The following is a 21,926-nucleotide window of genomic DNA, read 5'->3' as shown; positions in this document are numbered from 1 at the left end:
CGTGGTATGGGAGTCGAGGCGGGGCTTAGGGCGAGGACAAGGCCAGGCTAGGGGCGGGGCCCAGTAGGCGGGTCTTGGTGAGGGGCATAAACTGGGTATTAGGGCGTAGCCAGGCGCGGCTACCACTTGGAAGGAGGAATTTGGGGAGGGGCCAACCTAGGTCTAGGGGCTTGGCGGGATCCCCCAATCGAGAGGCGGGGCCGATAGTGGGTGGGTTCTGGGCCGAGGAGGAGGGTCTTGGGGGGGGTCTGGGCAGCAGTACCACCCCTCTGGGACCCGGCTGGAAGGAGCACCCCCCTTTCTTCCCCAGCCTTTGGATGTCACTGGACAGGTCTTTCATTCACCATATATTTATTAAATACCTATTATATGCTTGGCACTGTCGGGCACTGGGGCTATAACTTGGGAAAAAGCAGTTCTGGTTCCTGCCCTCCAGGGAGGGACTAAGGGCCTCGTAGGGGAAGTGGGCATAGAAGCCATTATGAAGTATCATAGCAGTATGTGCTGGCGTCAAGGCGAGTGCACAGAACTAAGACAACTTCCAGTCGTTGTTTTGATCCTGCAGGAAAAGGAATTCAAAGGAAGAGTGGGAATTGACTCCTGGGGCTGGCGAAGTGAGTTGGGGTTGGGGAAGATGGGAGAGAGGAAAAACAATTATTTCAAGTCAAAGTTAGTGTGTCTTGAGTCGAAAGGCAGGGCACCTAGCAACCTAGCGGTGCTGCACCTGGAATTTGCACAGGTCTACCGTGTTTTTTTTTAGTAAATCTCTTGGAAAATTCCATTTGGAAGAGTCCTGAGCTAATTTGTTAAATATGCTTGGAGAAGGTAGACGAGGGGACAGATTAAATCTCATTACCTCCGTCAGATGAGAAACACTTGAACCCTGCTTAGCTATGAGAACCAGAGGGAAATTAATTCTAATTGAATGCAAGTGTTCTGTTGTTCCTCTGTAGAACCATGTGAGCACAGATCAGATCCCCGCAAATTTCATCTTTTATTCTCTGAATGCTGTTGATTTAAATAAAGACAGTGGACTGTGGTTATTGCTGTGGTTTACATAGAATGAACAGTTTGTCAGTTTCAGAAGTACACAAGTCCACTTAGTGGCAGTATCCTGAGGCATTCACTTGAGATACTTCGCAGGGCTGGGCCTTGAGGGTTAAGGAAGGCTGGCTCTGAGTTGGGGCTGGAGCATGGGCTTGGTTTTGCTGTTTTGATCAGCTCTCTGCCTGCACTAGATAATGCAAACCAATGGAAATGGGTTAGATACACTCATAAATCCTGGGCTTCTATTAACTCACATATTTGTTATTAATTACCATCTCTCCCTGATACAAAGAGGCATGTACAGTTGGTGTTGTAGCAGGACTATGTGATGTTCTCCTAAGATATTAATAAACTTGGACTGGTCCAGCCTTTCCTGATGCCACAGAGAACAGCAGTTGAGGAATGACCCTGCATGAACCACAGAACTGACCTGGACACAGAAGACACTTTATCTTGTAGTGTGGGCTCTCGGGAGGAACAGAGGTCACACGTCTTAGATCTGAATCGGGATGGGTCAAGGCACTGAAGGAAATTTTAATGTCCTGTGAGCTCACAGGTGTGGTGTGTTCAGTTGTTAGTGACAGGATTATTGCCTAAAATATAAGACATAAGTCCAGCTGGTGTTGATTTGGACAGAGGTATAGGACATTCTATCTTGTGGTCCTACTTGTTAGAGAGTAATGCACTCAACCTAGATGAAAGATTCAAATCCCAGATTGAAGGCTTTCTATAATACAATAAAAACCTAATGTATTTTAGCTGTATGGAATAGTTGCCTTTTAGAAATTATGGTGTAGGCATGGTAGTTCAATCAGTACAGTGAAGTTTTTCCTTTATCTCTCCTGTGGCTAATGGTTTCTGTAAAAAAGGACCAATTGATTTCTTTCTAAAACGTTGCTTCAGGGTGTTAGAAACCTTTATAGGTCATGTTTCACCTTATAGAAACATTTTATAGTTCAAATATAGATTGCATTAAATGTGGACTCTATAATGGAATTTAAGGTTAAGTAAAGTTCCAACTTTCCTTAGGCTGTTTCTGGTGTTCAGCACACACACTCCGCCTCCATCAGGACAGGTGTTATGTTAAAGTGTGGTCAGGTCTGGGTGTAATATGGAATACAGAAGTCTCCGTCTGATGATTTAACCATTAACACACAGAAGGAGAGGCACCAGGACCATATAATACTTTGGATGGTGGCAGTGTCAGTTGTTAAGTGTTGCATTATATACCCTAAGAAGATGAGCTGGAATTCTTAACCCTTGGTGCCTAGGAATGTCAACTTATGTGGAAATAGGGTCTTTGAAGATATAATCAAGTTAAGATGAAGCATATTAGATTAGAGGAAGTCCTAAATCCATTGTCTGGTGTCTTTTTTTGGGGGGAGGGCAGTACTGGGAGTCAAACTTGTGATCTTCCTGCCTCAGCTTCCTGCATAGCTGTGATCTGAGGCATGTCCCACCATGCCAGGCTGTCTGATGTCTTTATAAGAGAAGAGCATGCTATGTGAAATCAGACACAAGAAATGACCCTGTGATCTTGGAGGTAGATTCTGGAGTAATGCAGCTACAAGCCAAGCAAGCCAAAGAAATCAGAAGCTACAAGAAACAAAGTTGCTGCTTTGATTTTAGATTTCCACCTCCATGTTTCTGTAGCTGTAAGCTACCTAGTTACCAAAGCCCTGGGAAACAAAACTGGCTGCATGATTTTGGGGATTCAGCACACAGTAAAAATGTAAGGTCTTTGTTAAAGAATCGGGAGTTTTAAGATGGTAACAAGAGATTAGTAAACCCCTCTGGGGACTCATCTGAGCACTGGGCCCTGTGGCATGTGCATGTCACTAGGCTAGGAAGCTGCCGCAGGCTGCTGGGTTCTCCCAGTGCTGCCCCTAGCGGCATACAGGACATAGTCTCAATGGGTGATTTCAATGCATGCTAATCAACCACAGGAAGTCCAAAGACCAGTGGCTTCTTTTTCTATTGAGTAACTGTATTTGTCACATTGGCAACAGACCCACGAGATTTCTTATGATGACACTGAGTCCAATTCCTGTGTTATGGAAAGCAGGTTCTCTCTGAGTCTCTGATCCTGTTTTACAAAAATCAGTTTTAATTGTCTGATGAGTAAGATGTTATTCTGGCTGCTCTTGGTCCCTGAGAAGTTTCCTATCCAGGCACAAGTGAATATTAATTATGGAAATGAAATATACATTTACTCCAAGAAAGTGTTCTCTGCAAAGAACTCTCAGAGGCTGGGTTGTTGAAAGCTGATTTTGCTAAATGACCTCTTCGCCAAATGACCCATGTGCCTAATGGCTACTCTGTTAAATGACCAATTTACTAAAAGTTATTTTGCTGAAAATCGGTTTGTGGGATGTCCTGCTTACCAGTGACTGACACATACCTTTCTTTCCCAGGCTTCCGGCACCGGTAATGTTGAGACCACTGCAGCAAAACTAAATCTCGAAGAGAAAGCAATCCTCAACAATTTGGTGAATTGTTCATTTATTTAGTTTTCTGCCAAATGGGCTGCTTCCAATAGGTTCATAGGGAAGTCCATGGGTGGTGGATTAGAAGGGAAGAGATTTGTATCTTTTTGAGCAAACTTGCTTTAAACTTTTGCTAAATCACTGGACAGCATTTAAGAAAAGATGGCCAGTGTTTGCAGACAACATAAAGGGAACAGTGGCACTGGATACCCTTCCTTCCTATGGCACATTTACGATTTTGGAGTCTTACAAATTAGCTGTCTCACTTCAGATCCTCTGTCTCTCTTTTCAGCAGTGAGTGGAAGTGAGGGCTTTGCTCCTGTGCTGTTGGGCAGCAGTCTGTGTGACTGAAGGGAAGGCTGAACGTCTCTATTAAGAAGGGGCAAGCTGGGTATTTAGCTCAGAGATTCCTCTACCTGCCTCACAAGCTCAAGGTCCTGAGTTCGATCTCCAGTACAAAAAAAAAGGGGGCATCTTGGGGCATGTTGTAAACAATTTCCTGGGCACCAGAAGGATTATCTCCTGACTCTTGTCTATAGAGTGCCTTCCTTCTGTCCAACAGGAGTGTTCTATTTGAATTCATCCTCCCTCCAGGGGCCCCTCTTTGTTTTTTTTCTTTCTTAGGGAAGATTTTTCTATGCTGACATTTTTCTGGCGGCTGCTTTTGTGTCTCACCTGGTGGTGTGGGGCAAAAGTCCAGGAGCATCTCCCTGGTGACTGCCAGGGAGCTCACCCCCAGGAAGGGGAGGTGCCCTACACATCCGGGCACAGATATGGATGCAGTTACAAATTACCACCAGATGATTCTTCTTAAAATCTGGCTCAGAAACTATGAATATGGTCTTCGTATCCATGTAGATATTTTAAAAACTATGATCTCCTTTGTTGAAATATAATTCACTGAAAAAAATGATTAAAAGAGCCATTTTTAGATTCCAATTTCCTGAAAGAAAACTGTCCCTAAATTAACATCATGCCTGTCAGATTCTGTGAAAATACGAACTGGAGGACACTGCTCTTTGCAGTGACAGAGAATACCAAGAGATGAAAGATCTTTAAGGAAGAGAATAAAGAAAGTGTCCCATTAGAAACACAAGAAGATAATCACCACCCTGACAATAATAAGTGCAAATGTATATCACTTACTATGAAGCATGGATTGTTCTTAATACTTTTTTTTTTCACCTCTTTCTGGTACTGGGGATTGAACCTGAGCTACATCCCCAGCTCTTTTTTTTTTTGGTACTGGGGATTGAACTCAGGTCCTTGAGCTTGTGAAGGCGGTGCTGGAACCACTGAGCTAAATCCCAGCCCCCCAGCACTTTTTAAATGTTGAGACAGGGTCTTGCTAAATTGCCCAGGCTGGGCTCAAACTTGGGATCCTCCTGTCCCAGCCTCCCAGGGCGCTGGGATTACAAGCGTGCACGACCGTGCCTGACTCTGTGTGCTTTACAATACATAGTAAGCTGTCTAATCTTTGCAGCATCGAGGGTTGTTTTCTCTGTTTTACAAATAAGGAAACTGAGGCATAGAGATTGAGAAATCTTCTTTAAGTATAATCGGTAGCAAGTGCTGGTTCAGGTAACTGAAGCCTGAGACTCTGGTTCATTGGAAAGCAGATGGATCTTGTGTTACTCTGATTGCTTGTACCTGTGTTTGGGTGAATAAAGGTAGATTAGCCAGACACTGACTACTGGAAGTACAAGCTCCTGGCTGCCCATATGGTAAACGACCCCGTGTCTCTTTGTTATTCATTCTCATTCCCACCTGGGTCAGGGAGAACAAAGTAGTTTGAGGGTCCCACAAGTGGCATCTGGGTGGGGAAAGCTCGAGGAGTGGACTGGCTCCCCATGGGTGGCACCTGGGGCAGGAGGGACCTGAGACGGGCAGTGGGTGGGTCCACTACCCTGTACATTGATAAGTTGGTCTAATATTTTGCCTGGTGAGTACAGAAGGTACTCTCTTCTTAGCATGGGCTCTCTTAGCTGGTTAAACAATGCCCTTGAGCCATGCATGCTGGTACCTGCCTCTAATCGCTACACTCTGGGAGCCTGAGGCAAGAGGATCTGAGTTCAAGCCCAGCCTGGACAACTTGGTCATTTAGTGAGATCCTGTCTTAAAAAAACTAAAAAAGAGGCTGGGGATGAAGCTCAGGCTAATTCCCAGTAACACAGACGGATGGACAGATGGACGGACAGAAAGACAGACAGACACACACACACACACACACACACACACACACACGCACCTTTGAGGCCACTGGACGGCCCCTCTAAGTCAGTGCCCTAAGGATGGCCTCATGCTCCTGAGGAGACACAAGCAAGGTCCATTTCCCCTTCACATCAAAGCAGGCAGGAGGACGGGAACCTGGTGAAGGATATTCAGTGAGCACTGCTACAAGTTTGAATCTTGCATTCCCCCGAGTATGCCTGTATTGAAGGCTTGGTCTCCAGCAGGTGGCATTATTGGAAGGTGGTGGACCCTTTAAGAAGTGGGGCCTAATGGGAGGAAGTCAGGTGCCCTATTAAGCTGTGTCTCTAGATGACTGACTGCCAGCTGGTACCCGAGAGTCCTGTGTATTTACTGAATCATCACCTTTCTGTTGTCTTGATGTAGGAAATCTGGACTGGGAAAGACAAACCCTCTCAAAAAAGATGGAAGAAAGCTTTATTTGACTGGCTGGCCCAGTGGAGCTAGGTACTCCGTGAAGAACTGGGCCCTGAAATAAAAGGGTGAATTTTATACAGTAGTTTAAGTTGGGGTGAGCTTGGGATGAGTGGTAATGTAACTGGCTTGAGGTTGGAGCTGTCTTTAGGAACAGTACATCACATAGCAAAACAGAACAGGATACATGTTGTTAACTGTTGAGGCTTACCGGATACATTTTCAAGGCTAACAGAGAGGACATATCAAGATTTACTTTGAAGTTTGAGGCTAACCAGATACATTTTAAAGGCTGACAGAGAGGACATAACAGAATACTACTGTGAATATTAGAGCTAACAGGATATACGTATATATATTTTGTGGTGGCTTAAAGTATCACTCATTGGGAGAGGTTGTGGATTTGCCTGTTTCTGGGTAAATAGGAACAAAATCAGGGCCTGTGAGAATTTTTAAGCCTTGAAGGCCTGAAAGTTTAAAACTTCTGCATTACTCTGTCTCAGTCCTGAGTTGGTGTCCCATGTTATCTGGCTCCCCATAGTGAGAGTCACAAGTCACAATTTTCCTGAGCAAACCAGTTCATGATGATATCAGTGTTCTCCTTCCATCCTGTCTTCTTGCTGTCCGGGTGTGTATAGGATTCCACCAGAGACTGCTGCACGGACTCATTTTTGTATGTGACATCTCCCCCCGGGATAGTGGAATGACACCATTTTCTTGCCTGACAAGAGCAAGAAGGAAATTCTATTAGGGCCATTTCTCCTATCTTTCTTGAAATAAGAAGAACCCTTCTTGTCCTCATGCCCAGTTCAGAGGCATAGAAAATATATATTCTTTGGAGTCAGACTGCGTTGGATTTGATTCCTAGTTTCACCAGTTTCTCAGAGAATCTAAAACTGTTCATTGCCAGAAGTACTATTATTCAATGTGCTACTCAGGAAAAATGCTGCCAAAGAAACCATGACGCTCCAGTGACCACAGAATGCCTTCCAGCTTCAGAGATGGCAAAAGAGGGTTCTTTAAGAATGGCAGAAAGTGGTAGTGTCTAAGTTGGTAATGCTGAGTTTTTAAATCTTTTAGTGCCTTGGCATTTCTATCTGTCAAATGCTGAAAAGTTGAAGGGATCTTTGAGTGTATTAAAGCAGACAACTTTAAGAAAACCTGCAGGCAGCAAGCATTCTTTTCTTTGCTCCCAGGTAGGGCAAGCTACCTCAAGTCTTCTCTGCATTAACGTGTTTCCTTGATGTCTTAGTCTGCTTTCTGTTGCTCTAATAAGATACTCAAGGCTGGAGAAGAGATTTACTTAGCTCACAGTTTTGGAGGCTCAAAGTCAAAGAGCGTGGTTCTGGTCCTGGCAAGGGCTCCCCTGACTGTATCACAGCATGGTGGGAGGAAGTCATGATGGGAGTGTTTGTAGAAGAGGATCGCATGGAAGGACAGGAGGTCAGAGAGTGAGGAGTGGCCAGGCTTTCTCTTGTAACAATTCACCTGTGGACCAAGGGAGCCCAGAATTAGTCCATTTCCAGGCAGTACTCTGTACAGCCAGATCACTTCTCAATAGGCCACACCTCTGGAAGGATCATCTCTTCTCAACACTGCCGTGCTGGGGACCAAGCTTCTAGCACAGGCACCATTGGGAGTGGGGGACCCAGCCCAACCACAGAACCCACCCAGAACCACTCTCTACTTTGCTGGGCAAGAGCACTCTGACTTGCCTGGAGGCTTGGTCCATGCCTGCCCTCCACGTAGGTCCACCCATGTGCCTGCCCTTGCTCCATGTTTCAGAACAGGTTGATATCACCCCAGGATCTGAGGTGGGGTGACTGCCCCCTGGCATGTTCTGAAGCCCATCAGTGCATGTTTGCCGAGTGCAGCTTTTCTGGGTCCTACTCTGAGTGAGGTGTTGTGCTTCAGTGAGCAGAGGTAGGGTTGGTTGCTGTAGTTTCTGTTTCCTGAGAGGTGTTGGAGATAGGACTGTGACATGCCTGCAGTTCCCAGAGAGGGAAGACCAGGGTGGGAGCTTCAGTCCAGGTAGAAATGTCAACAGCATGGGACACTGGGTCTCTGCATCCAAAGTGCGTTGCAGATAGCCATGAAACATGGCAGGATCCTGCAAGGCATCATCAGGGACCAGGGTCACTGCTCGGGACTTAGACCTTGGTCAGTGAGGCCTGGTGACCTTTGCCCTGATGACAGGTCATGGACAGCAAGATATGACAGCAGATGATAGCCAACAAGGAAAGAGCCCCACAGGCTGCCATAGGGGACATATGTCTGTCACCCCCAGGAGGTAAAGCAGAGAACAGAGTAGGGTAGGTGTGCAGGGAAGAGAAGATTCCAATACGACTCCTACTATAGACTTCTGGGCCTCTAGAGAGTCTGTGACCAGGATGCTGGGGAGGAAAGTGAGGCGGGAGGAGAATTTGGAATTGGATATGAGATTAAGGTTTTACAATGAGTAGGACCAAGTTTTCAGACCAGAAATGAGGTTGTATTGACAATAGAAGTGATTGTAACATCATGAAAATATCCTTAAGTAACTTACTGATTGGCAGAAACATGCTGATTGGGTGATTTTGGGTAAAGCTGTCAGAGAAAGAAAAAAAGGGGGTGTATTCTTACCACTGAGTTAACCGTGGGGGTACATATACCCCATTTAGCAGGTTACCTTGTTGCAAAGCAGTTCTGCAACCAGGCCCTGGTGCACAGTGGAGACTCTGGTTCCGTGAATGAGTGACTTGTTTGCTAGGGATATAAATACTGTACTTTCCTGAGCTGAGCCTTCATTTGAGAGCTGTTGTGGGTTACTTCCCTTTTCACCTGGATTTGGATGTTCATTTGTATGAGTGGACCAAGGAGTAGGGGTTGTGGTGGTGGGACTATGACCATCTGGTTTGGGGAACAGGTGACAAGGGAGTACTGTATGAAAATGGCAGCACCCCAGTAGCAGGTGACCAGTGACTGACCGACATAGTGGGACAAAAGGCCAGCTCCTTGGCTGGGGGTGGGATAACAGGGTGGTGCTGTTCATGCTCAGGAGCCCCTGTGTGATCAGAGGGGAGTGGTCTTCAGCAGGGACCGCAGCTCCCTCAGCTCCTTCCCCCCATCTGGTCCTACTTCCTGACATCCACCTCCTGAGAGCTTGCCCTTGAAATTTAACGCCTGGGATCCCTGCCCCAGGCTCTGCTTTTAGATACTTGACCTAAGGCTGACATCTTAATCATAAATAACAGTTGCCCCTTTGTGTCTGAGGATTGGTTCCAAACCTATTGATACTTCAGTCCCTTGCACAGAAGGTGATGTATTTGCATGTAACCTATGCAGCCCTCCCCTATCCTTTAAGTAATCTCTAAATTACTTGCAATACCTAATATGATGTACCTGTTTGTAAGTAGCTGCTAAACTATACTGTTTAGAAGACATCTTAGTTACTTTTCTCATCACTCAGACAAAATACCCAACACCCAAAGTTAAAGGAGAGTTTATTTCACCTCACAGTTTGTAGAGGTTTCAGTCCGTAGCTGATTGGCTCCAAGCAGGGAGTCATGGCAGAGGAGCAGCACAGAGGAGAAACAGTCCATGGCAAAGCAGGCAGGAGACAGTGAAGCAGTGAGGAGCAGCAGCAAGCCTGCCTTTCCCCTTTTACCTCATCCAGGTCATCAGCCTTTTGGGTGGTGCCACCCACACTCAGCATTGGCCTTTCCATTGGCCACATTCAGAACTATGCTAGACCAATCAGTGGACTAATTTAGTCATTACACACTCTTGATCCTGGTATAACACACCCTAGATCCAGCCATCTCTGAAGAGCCCCGCATCTGACCACACGAGGCTTTGTGAGGACATCTAGATAGATGCAAGTCACAGCAGGGAATAATGACAAGAAAGAAATCTGTACATGTTCAGTACATGTGCAGTTGTTCTTTTTCCAAATGTTTTTGAACTACAAAGAGTTGATTCTACAGGTAATGGGGGGCTTTCCATCTTTAGGAAGGCTATGAGCAGGCAGGTAAGATACTGTCTGTCCTGCCCCAGCAGTCATTTTGTCTGACGGGATCCAGTTTTATTTTATTCTGAAGCATGTCCTTCAACCTAAGATGGTCTTAATTTGTTTACTTGTTTATCTAGTTCTTTTTCTTTTTATTTTTTTAAGAATGTGAGCTCCAGGGCTCCTGTCCTGGGAACCAGGTCAGGCCTAGCTCAGAGCATGGGTCAAACACAGTCAAATGCACACAGATCTCATCTTCTTTTGGAGTGGAAAACTCATTCTGTTCTCATTCCTAATGAACCTAGGGAAATAGTTACAAAATTTATTTTCTTTTGGGTTCTAGTAGCTTATTTGTAACCTCTACAAGTAACATATTTTCCTTTCCGATAACAGAATTGCTATGGTTGCTTTAACTTGCAAATTCTCTAATATTTATTATTGCATTTCTGATTGGCATTAGCCGTAATTCTCAGTTCTTAGCAGTGGTACTTGGTTTAACTTACGCATAAATTCACTTTGCCCTACTATGGAATTGACTAGAAGAAAGAAACTTCTAACATTGTGTACAATTGCCTATTTTATTATTTCAAGTCAGCTGACATTGACATTGACATTACTAGGGACTTAGGTGGTTCTGAAATCCAGTTTAGTTCCTGATGCTTGCATTAAATTACAGATGCTCCTAGCTTGAAGTTGTTTCCTTACGGTTTGTTCTCATCTCACAGCTTCTCCCAAGCTGTGTCTTAGGAAACTATGATTTTTTTTCTTATTTGATCTCACAGGAATTTTAGGAACTCTGCTGTTGTGTGCACTGAACTCCAGAGAGAATCAGGCGGACACTACACTTGACTGTTTATTTGGGAGTCATGATAATCAAAAGTGCTATTTTCCAACAAATACTTCTGAGAAATAATCTGAGCACTTATTTGGATGCAAAAGAGTGGGTATTTACTATTCTACCCTTTAATTAGCATAATCAGTGTTTCCAGCAGCAATAGCAATTGGAAAATCACTTGTTTTATTAGGTTCATTATTCCTCCTTAGTGTAGGGCTGCATCGGTGAAGCCATTATTCTTCAGTTGCTTCTTTAAGACAAGGGCTGGCGCTTGTACAGGCAAATCCTAGCTCTTACCCAGAGTCCATCGTACTCTTCAGAACCAGTAATCTGTGGAAGGTTTGACTCTAGCTTTGCATTTTTGCCTGGTTTCCTCCCGTGGGTGACAGAATTCATGTCACAAGGCACATATGTTTCAGTGAGGCCCACGAACAGTTCATGTATGTGTGGGAAGTAGGTGTGGTTAAGGGAAAGAGTTAGCTATTTCTTCTAGGGAATCAAGGGTGGGAAGAGATAGACTCCATATATCTGAAAACTGAAGCTAAGCTTGGTTCCCCTTGCTTTTTGTGCAACATATGACACCCACTCAGCAAGTGAACATCGCATTGTTCCCCCTTGTTTGGCCACTGGCGGTTTCTGATGTGGGGCACGGCCACCTCCTGGCTCCCCACGGAAGTGTCAGGAAAGCCGTGCATAGGGAGCAAAGCCGCAGTTCCCACAAACAGGGCTCCAGGCAGGCGGCCCAGGGCCTTCCAGGGCAGAGCCACATGGCCAGGCTTGGTAGAGGGCGGCCACCTCACTCCTATCGCCGCGAGATCCATCTTGACCTCAAGCACTTGCTAGCAGGTGGACTGTGTGAGGCTGAGGCATAACCTTTAATATGACTGAAATAACGATGCTGCCGTGGTCCACAACGGAAGCCAATTGGCCAAGATTCTGCGTCCCCCACACCAGCCCTTTTCAAGGTCAGGTCGCTATTAGAGCATCCAGCTTGCCTAATACAGACATGGCTTGGACTCCTATTAGGATGAGCCACTGATTGTGTCTACTGACTGAGGATACTCACTGAAAACCCAAGTTTGCTCCAAATGCACCATCTCTCTTTACACCCAGGCTGTAAGTGCAGTCCTGTGGGAATGTGGGGACAACCAGGGCTGTGAGTAATGGGCATGAGGGCAGCCAGGAGCCTCGTCTTTTACACGTCTCTCGCCAGGGCATCTCAAATCCCATGGACCTCTGTGGAGATCCCTCTGCCAAGCCTGGCCATGTGGCTCTGCCCCGGAAGGCCCTGGGCTGCCTGCCTGGAGCCCTGTTTGTGGGCGCTGCGGCTTTGCTCCCTCTGCACGGCTTTCCTGACACTTCCGTGGGGAGCCAGCTGGTGGCCGTGCCCCACGTCAGAAACCGCCAGTGGCCAAACAAGGGTGAACAATGTGATGTTCACTTGCTGAGTGGGTGTCATATTCAGCCAAGAGGAAAAGCACTCCGATTATGAATGAGCAGAAGGAAACCGATTCCTACGAAGGACAGCAGTAAGACAAAAACTAAGGATCAGAGGAATGACAGGAGAGAGATGATCCCTGTCAGTAGCCTCACACCAAGGAACAACTACCACAGCAGGAGATCATAGCCCTGGGCTTTGAATAGTGAGTAAAGGAAGCTTACCCAGGCCTCCCTAGCCCCTGGGGCAAGCACAAGTGCCCTCTCAAACCTGGGGCTAGTGTTTCAGCCACGGAAGTAATGTTATGGTGTGGTTAAGGGCTGCCAGCTGCTGAATCTAGAGTGAGTTCAAGTCCCAGCTCTGCCTCCTACTAGCTGTGTGGCTTTGAGAAGTCATAGCACCGCTCTACCTTGGTTTATTCATTTGCTACATGGGCACAATCGTAGCACCTACTTGAGTTGTTATAAATGAATACATGTAAACCAGTGCCTGGCCTGTTGTAAGTGTTATTTTCTTGGGAGGACAGAATTGATATGTATGATCTGAGCTTGAAAATTTAAAAATGTGATGGAGGAGGAAAGAATCGAGAATCCAATAGTTAGGGAGGAAAATGAACCCAATGAAGGGAAGGTGTCCGCATGGGCCAGCGTGAGGGTGAGTGGAGTGTCCACCTCTCCCTCCTTTGGAGAAGAAGCCTCTGAGGACCCAGCTAATCATGAGAAGACAGTGACTATGTCTCATTGTGTCCAAGATAAGCTGAGGCAGGGCATTCTCGGTCAAGGGAACCCACAAGAGAAAGCTTTTCAAGGGGTCAGGCTCCTTGAGTAAAGGGCTCCCGAGAGAGGGCACAGATTTCAATTGTGAAGAAGCCAAATTGTTCTTGTGCTGTTGTCTCTGTTGTCGGTTTGGCCAACCTTTACGGGCCCACTGTGGGTTGTGCTGGCGATTGGGGCCTTGGGGTGTCTAGACTCCTGCTCAGTGATCAAACGAGGCCATTGACGGGAAGAACTCCGACCTAGAATCTGAAAGGTCTGGGTGCTGGCCCAGATTGGCTCTGAGCTTGCCCTGTGAACTAGAGCAAGCTCCTCGTCCACCTCGGGGTGGGGTTTGGTAATGGAATCATGGTGCACATTAACATCATGTGTCTTCTAGTACCTTTCCCATGTGCTTTGGAGACACTGACTCATGTAATCCTCCTGTAACTAAGCAAGGGGGGTATGATTATGTCCCTCCTTGTGGGCGACTGTGACAGAGCGTCTCATGAGGCAGACTGGGCTTTGAACCCAGCTCTTCTGAACCTAAAAGCATGGTTACCAAAAAGCAATGGCCATGCTTTAAAAAGTTCAGGGAACGTTCATATAGCACAAGCTTAATCATTAACCATGAATTATGCTGTTAAGTGACATTAAGTATATTCACAGCACTGAGCAATCCCGTCTCCTTCCTCATTCCAGAACATTTGCAGCGCTCTAGAAGGAGCCCTTGCACCCTTTTGTCACTCCTGGTCCCCCTCCCCTGGACCTTGAGGCCACTGATTTTCTTTCTGTGTGTATGGATCTACTTGTTCTTGATATTTCATACAAGCGGAACGACACAATTTGTGACCTTTTGGGACTTTTAAAAAGGATATTTTTAAGATTTGTCCACATTGTAGGATGTTTCTGTGTTTTATCTTATGACTGAATATTCCATTGTATGGAACTGTTTATTGATTTATCTCTTGAAGGATATTTGGATGTTTCTGTCTTTTGGCAGTTTTTTTTTTTTTAAGGTTTTTTTGTTTTTGTTTTGGTGTAAATGATTGAACTCGTGACCTTGTGCTTGCGAGGCAGGCAGCAGAACCACTGAGCTAAATCCCCAGCCCTTTGGGGGGTTTTGAGACAGGGTCTTGCTATGTAGCCCAGGCTGGTCTTGAACTCATGGTAATCCTCCTGCCTCAGTCTCCCGAGTGCTGAGATCACAGGTGTGCGCCAGCCCGCCCTGCTACTTGGCAGTTGTTGATAATGTCACTATGAATGTGCAACTACCTGTGCAAATGTTTGTTTTTAACTTGGGTGGATGTTCCAGGGAGCAGAGTCACCAGATCACTGGGTGCCTCTACATCTAACCTTTGGAGGAACTGCCAGTCTCTCTCTGAACGTGTGTGCCACTCCCTATTTCCATTGCCAATGTCCGTGGGTTCCAGTTGCTCCCCCTCTTCACTGTTCCTGTTTATTTTAACAAGTTCTCATGGCCGACTTGGTGGATGGGAAGTAGTACGGCACATCGGTTTGGGCTTGGGCTTCCCTGTCAGCTCAGGCGGTTGAGCCTCTGCAGCCTGTTCTCTTAGCCCTGCGCGGTGCTGCCTCTCAGAGGGAGTTGGGCACCGTGAGAGACGCACTGTCTTTTGCTAGGGCAGGTAGAGGCCAGAATGGGTGAGAAGCTTGTGTGCTTTACAAATGAATAATGGGAGCCTCTGAAATCAATAGCAAGCCCTCTGGTTGTGACAATGTCCATGGCCCCTGATGGCTAAGCCAGGTCACAGGACTATATGAAGGAAAATGGAAGCACAGACATAATTCACCCCGGGGACAGCTTGCTTTACTCTTTCTTTCTTTCTTTCTTTCTTTCTTTCTTTCTTTCTTTCTTGCTTGCTTGCTTGCTTGCTTGCTTGCTTGCCTGCCTGCCTGCAACATCTTGGGTTCTGTTCTATGTGATTCTTCCTGCTCTGCAAAGAGCAAATCACCCCCAGATTACAAACTCTTGCTATTTGCATTTCATGCGTTCTAGTGTTTCTCACTGGTGTTTTCTACCACTGGCTTTTGAATCAGTGCAGTGGTTTATTCAAGACATAGATCCTGGTCCTTAGGCAGCCCTGGCCACAACCACATCTCTGGGGTGGGGTCCAGGAGGTTGGATTTTGACAGGTTCCCTAGGGAGTTTTAGTGTCTCCTGAAATGTCAAAACTGCTGGTTCATGGGGCAGGGGTCCTTCACACATATTTGGAGGCCAGTTTAGCCCTCTGTCACATGATGGGGTTAGCGATTTGCCAGGGCTTTTCTGACCTAATCATTCGGAGAGTCTGTTATCTATTTCTACATCTATTTACATTGAAATCTGGTGATGCAGGTAATTCTGCAGGTTAAACAGGAAGCTGGATGAGCTTTCTTAGTACGTGTGATCCCCACTGCTTGCGGGTGATGTTTTAATCAGGTACAATGCACACTCCCACACCCTGGCAGTCACAGTGAGGTGGAAGGCAGGGAAATTCCTCCAGTTGAGCAGCGTAGGTCTGGAAGCAAATCCAGCGGGACTCCACTCCTCTCTCTTGATTTTCAGGGACTGACATTCATTTATTTGCATACTTTCCAAGTGAATTTAGGAAACCATGAAATCCGGAGTGGAATTGAACCCCTTCCTATCTGTTTCTTTCCTCAAATATTTTGACCCAGTTCACTTCCTAGATTGTGGCATGATATTCACAATTCTGGGGGCAAGGGAGAGATAAAGAGTTGAACCTAGAGAGCATGAGCCTGGGGGACGTCTTATGTTTCCAGAGCGACACTGCTCCTCTGTGACAATTTCCCTGCTCATAGGTCCTTGCTGTTGCTCGGACAAAATACCCGATACATACAACTTAAAGGACAAAACATTTATTTTTGGCTTACAGTTTGAGAGGTTTCAGTCCATGGTGAGCCGACTCTAAGGCAGAAATATTATGGCTCAAGGGTACGGTGGAAGAAAGTTGCTTACCCCATGGTACCCAGGAGGCAGAGCACAGGGGAAGAACCAGAGAGAGAGAGAGAGAGGAGGGGGCTGGGGACAAGGTGTTCCCTTCAAAGGCACAGCCTCCAGCAGTCTACTGCATCTAACTGGGGCCCACTTCCTAACAGCCTACTCAGCTATCATCTCCTCGGTGGATTAATTCATTGCTGAAGCGATCATGATGTAGTCGTGTCTCTAGGCCCCACCTCTCAGTAATACACACTGAGGAGGATCAAGCCCTCAGCACACAAGTCTGGGGGGTGGAGGTGCTTCGTATTGAAATGTAGGCCTTCTCCTCTCTGTATGCCATTTACTGGCCAGAAATCTGATCTCTCTGTGTGTCCTTTTCTCTCTACATCTATCTTGACTCGAACCAAGAGATACAGTGATTAACTGGCTGGCAGTGAGCTCTGGGCTGGCTGCCAGGATAAACCATGGGCCACAGGTGACGTGGGAGAAGCAGGCACATGAAAGATCACAGGTCTGATAATATCACATTGCTTCTGGAGGCAGAAAGAGGAGAATTTTGGTTTCTGTAACTCTTGTTTCCATTCTCTAATTCCTTCTCAGCTGGTTCTTCTGTGCATGAATTTGTCTGTAGAGCCTTATGGTGCAATCCTTTCCCTTGAGCTACTGCAGATGGTTTTCTGTTTCTTACAACCATTGTTCTCTGATGTGGATGGTGACTGACACTGAGCAGAGCACCAGGGAGTGCCGACAAGAAGTGATAGGGGAGGTTTCACCTAGAGAATGACATTGTGGCCTGGTTGGAAGTTAAGAGTAAATGTTTGCTGTGATTTGTTAGGATTAAAAGCAGGAAGCCTCCTGCTTGGGTGGAAGCAGATAGAGGTGAATTAATACCATCCTGCCCTGGTAGCTCATTGTCAATTACCCCACGGGAAGGACCATGCAGCCTGCACTTGCTTATGCCTGTTGATGGTGGGTTGTTGGTTATCCAAGCCTCTCAAGCACTATGTGCTTGAAAAGAAGTGGAAGCACTGGGTGGTTGTATGGTGGCCATTGGTAGGTGGCTTGAACATTTTAGTTCTGAATCTTAAACTAAGATGAGAGCCAGGCATCTTGCCCAAGAACGCTGAGGGTCTTTTCTCCTTCGGTGGTGATAATGAGAATGGAGTATCCTGGGTGGGAGCTCAAGGCTTGTTCTCATCTTCTTGGCTGTGATCTGAGTGTATGCCCCCTCCCACCCCACAGAATTCATGTGTGGAAAACAGCCTTGCGGTTCACAGGTTAACGGTAGGAAGTAGGACCTTTGGGAGGTGATGGGTCAGGAAGGCATAATCCTCATGGATGAATGGATCGATAACTTGTCATGGGAGTGGCTGTGTTGCACAGCGGAGCTTTCTTTGGCACAGTTGCTCTGTCTCACCAAGTGACACCCTCTACCATGCCTGAGCAGAGTTTTACACCAGGTTCTAGGTCTTCCTGGTCTCCAGAACCCTGAGCTAAACTATAATCTTTATAAACTACACAGTCTGGTGTTCAGCTATAGCAATAGAAAATGGACAGAGACCCCTGTAGTCTCAGATTTTTCTTTTCCTCTGAAGCCTGTTGTAGAATTACCTCTTTTTCTTTCAGATTCTCACAACCAGATGCTCATCTGCTTGTGTCACCTGGACCCACAACAAAATAAAAGTGCTTGAGATGAGGCGGGGTGTCTCAGTTTCCCAGGTGAAATTTAAAACCTCAGCAACTCCTGCTGTAGGTATGAGGCTTCTCCCCAACTCTAGTGTCCCACGATGGCGGCCCTTTTCTGGGCGGAGAAAATAAAACCTTAAAGTGTCCATTTCCCACACTGTTCTTGCTCATATGTGAGTACCAATGAAAAGTGCTGATGCTTCCTTTTTGGTGTTTTTAAATTAAGGCCATCAATAAATCATTTAATCCTTGAACAAGATGTGATAATGGCCTTACAGCATGGGCTCAGTCCCTCAGGGCAGGCTGATAGGGGGTGGGCTTTCTCCTTCTGCCTCTGCTCTTAATCTTTGCCAGGAACAACAGTGCTTTCTCCTCTGGGTCTGCCTGTGGATGGCTGCAGTTGCTTTCCATTTGGGAACTCTTAGGACACAGTCCTACCCTGGGCCTACTGTGGGGCCACTGTCACAGGTGCTGGGTCTCTGCTTTGTCTGCATTTCTTCCTACTCCATGTTTCTGTCTTACCAGTGAGTGGGCTGAATGGCGCTCCCTTCCCCAAAATGACATGTCTGTAGTCTCACCCCTGGAACCTCCTCGTGTTGCCTTATTGGTGAAAGGGGTCTTTGCAGATGCAGTGAAGTTGAGGAGGTCATGATGAGGAGAGTGTCCTGGAGAATCTGGATGGGTGCTCCTGCCATCTAGCAGGAGGAGACCAGAGGCTGCCAACCATCCCTCAATACACTGGGCTGTCTTGCTAAGACAAAGTGATCTGGCCACAAACATCAACAGTGCCAAGGTGATGAGCTCCTGACTTAATCTGAAGGGTCATCCGAGAACTTTGGGTTAACCTCAAAAAATTGTCTAATCATAGATTATATATCTAGTAGCTTTTGTCTGAAACATGGTGTTGTTAGCTTATTTCCAACTGACTCATTGCGGGGAGAATACAGGCAGCTATCTAACACCTTCCATCTGCACACCATTTGCTCAATGGGATTTTGTTAGTTTCAGGCATAACTTAATCTCCCTGGTCCTTAATCACCTTGCAATAAAAACTGAGACTGCAAAATGTTGCATTGTCATCAGCAGCGATGGCTCAGTAAGTACAGAGAGGAGCACAGAGAGGGAGGGCACCGAGTGACTTAAACCACCAGAATGGACTCCTGTTCCTTGCAGTGAGGTCTAAAGGGCACTGTGGTGGAGTTCAGGAGGACCAGAGGGACAGTGCCAACAGGTAGTTGATGCATGTGGGGTCTCTAAGTTCATTGGGAGCCTGTATGTGGGGGGCAGCTCATGGATGGGGTTAGGGCTGGGTACTGAGACAGGGTCTGCAGCCCCAGTCTGAACGCCATCAGGGCCGTGGCTAGTATGGTAGACATGCTGTAGTTGTCTCAGGCCCTCTTCCGTTGCTCCTTCCCTAATTTTCCCCTGCTGAATCACTGCCCCCCCCCAGTCTCAGCCCACTGATTTGTGTGGGACTGGCCACTCCACCAGTCCTAGGGGTATCACATGGTCCCAGTCCAGGCATTCAGCGTCAGTCTACCACCCTGGCCACTGTGATTTAGTCTCAGAAGCAAAATGGCCCAGTGAGAGCCATTCGGGAATTTTGTGCTCATTTTAAGAAGGAGGAATGGAAAGAAAAAGAGTGGGAGAGAGAGCTTATTCTAATGGCACAGTTTGAGGTGGCTCACTTACGTGCTATCGTACTGTTATGGGTTGAATTGCATCTCTTCTAAAATGACGTGTTGAAATCCTAGGCCCTGGCACCTTTTATTTGGAAATCAGGTCATTGCAGATGTAATTGGGTAGAATGAATCCTGGAATAGGGTGGCCCTATGGATTAATCCAATGTCTGTATCACAAGAAGAGGAGAGGACACACGGAGTCACAGAGACAGGGTAGAAGGCCATGGATTGGACGGAGGACTGGAGTGATGTATCTGGAAGCCAAGGAAAAGCAAAGGTGCTGGCAACCACAAGGAGCTGGAAACAGGAAAGGAGGGACTCTGTACAGCCTTCAGAGGGAGGGCGGCCTTGCTGATTCCTTGATTTTTGGACTGCTATTCTTTAGAAATATAAGACTATACATTTCAGGGGGTTTTAAGCCAGCATGGGCGGTTTGTTACGGCAGTCCTAGGCAATGAATTTCAGTGCATTTCATTCCCTTCCTCCTCTTCCCTCATTCTTTGAGGTCACCATCGCCATCACCACTATCTTTATCATCACCTTCATGTTCGCTGAAGTAACAGAAACTCAGTGGTGATGAACTTGAAAGAGGGGAGCCTGAACCCCATGTGCGCTCATACATCTCTTCTTCTGCCCCTGGGTTGTACAGTGATTCTGGGCCCATTCTGGAGACCCAAGCCAGGGTCCCACGCCCTGTTCCCCAGTTCCCCTCTGTGGAGGCTGGTGCAATCCTCTGGCCACTAGAGCCCTATCAAGGACCTACGTGTGAAAGGCAGGATTCTAAGATGAGCCCCCTGAAATATACATACCTCGAGCATGTTCCTCTTCCCTGGGGGGAGGGCAGCTTGCTCCCAGCCAATGAAATATGGGAACTTTGGAGGGATTTTGGAGATGTTAAGGGGCCTTAATCAGTTTTTTTTTGAGTTAATCAAAAGAGTGATTATCCAGGTGGGTATGATGCGAGCAGGCTAGATTCTCAGAGAGGTTCTTAAGAGACTTCCCGGCTGTCTTTGAGGAAGCCAGTGGCTAGGAGTCCTGCAAATGCATGAAGATGAATTTTGCCAATGACCATGTGGGCTTTGAGAGGACTCTGAGCCTTAGACAAATCCCACCTTGGCTGATTCCTTGCTTGCAGCCTAGTGAGGTACTGTGTGGAGGTGGGATTCCTGGGTCACCAAAGCGTCAGATAATAAGAAGTGGGTGCTGTTTTAAGCTGCAGAACTTGTGGTGACTTGTTACACAGAATCAAAATTGAACATGTTTTGCCATTTTAAGGAACTTCCAGGTGCTGTAGCCAAGTTCCCTGTGGCATGGGGCTAGGAATGTGTGGGGGAAGGATGGGTGAGGACCCTTTGGCTTGGGAAGCATCAGGATCAATGTTTTCTCTAGCTAGGTCTTGCCCTTTACTTGGCAGATATAATATTAGACAGAGACTGCTTCTAGCTTCTTGTAGACGAGGCAAAGATTGGGAGGCCAAACAAACCCCCTTGGCAAAAATTCTGTGGTGGGGTGTTAGGAATCAGTAGTCAGCGGCATCTTTAGTCCTCTTGCCCTCTGCCTGTCCCTCATCTGATAGCCAGGGCTTCCTGCTCACTCCACTCCAGACGCCATACAAGAAAGCAGGGGCCCCTTCTGGCTGTGAAGTGTCACCAGCTTATGCCCTCCTGGGACCCTTGGGGATGGGGTATGGAAAAAGGTTCCAGGGGCTACCAGTACCCTGTCCTCTGCTACCCTGTGTCACCAAAAAGGAAGCAAAGAGGTGGAGGCTCCCTGAGGAAGGGGCCCTTTGTCCTCCCTGGGCTGAGCCCACTAATGATTGGTGGATTGGAGAGTGGAGGGGACCTGAGTGTGCCCTGGATCAGGGAGAAGGGCTGGGAAGATTCCAAGACCCTGAGGACACATCAATTGTACAGCTGGTGTCTGCCCTCGAAGCCTGGTCCAAATTAGGTGTGGAAGCAGTGTTCCTGAGTGTAGAAGGGACACCAGCTCACAAACAGTCGGCAGTGGGGATAATTCCCTTCAGCTGCTGAGAGGCACGTAGCCGCATCTTTGGTGAGGGCAAGGTCCCTGACGCCTGACTGTCAGGTAGCTGGAAGACAGACTTCCTGCTGTGCATTCTGCAGCAGCGTCTCTGGGCAACAGTGATCCCTGTCCTGGTCAGCTCTTCTCTTTTTTGAAGCTGTCAACAGGTATCACAAGAATAGCAGTTAGTAAGTCACTGGGCCAAGAGAGTCTCTTTGTCATGATCTGTGTCAGGCCCACCCGCTGGAATCTGATGAGGTCTTGAGGTGCTCCAATTTTTTTTTTTTTTTTTTTGTGTACCGGGGTTTGAATTTGGGTCCCTGCAAAACTCCAATTTTTTTCCTTTTTTTTTTTTTTTTTTTTT

General features: G+C 46.8%; 1 protein-coding gene across 1 annotated transcript in view; it reads left to right on the top strand.

Annotated features, from left to right (window-relative positions):
- The first annotated feature begins 92 nt into the window (after positions 1–92).
- The window catches only part of LOC104876234, a 72,794-nt gene continuing 50,960 nt past the window's right edge, over positions 93–21,926 (top strand). The window contains exons 1-3 of the mRNA XM_010644191.1: positions 93–331; positions 566–614; positions 3,462–3,536. Coding sequence (XP_010642493.1) covers positions 318–331; positions 566–614; positions 3,462–3,536 — 138 coding nt within the window. The 5' untranslated portion in view covers positions 93–317. The remainder of the gene's footprint in view (positions 332–565; positions 615–3,461; positions 3,537–21,926) is intronic.

Source organism: Fukomys damarensis, unplaced genomic scaffold (assembly GCF_012274545.1).
Source record: "Fukomys damarensis isolate Sample0158 unplaced genomic scaffold, DMR_v1.0_HiC HiC_scaffold_34, whole genome shotgun sequence".
Classification (NCBI taxonomy): domain Eukaryota; kingdom Metazoa; phylum Chordata; class Mammalia; order Rodentia; family Bathyergidae; genus Fukomys; species Fukomys damarensis.
This window is presented reverse-complemented; position numbering and strand designations above follow the sequence as displayed.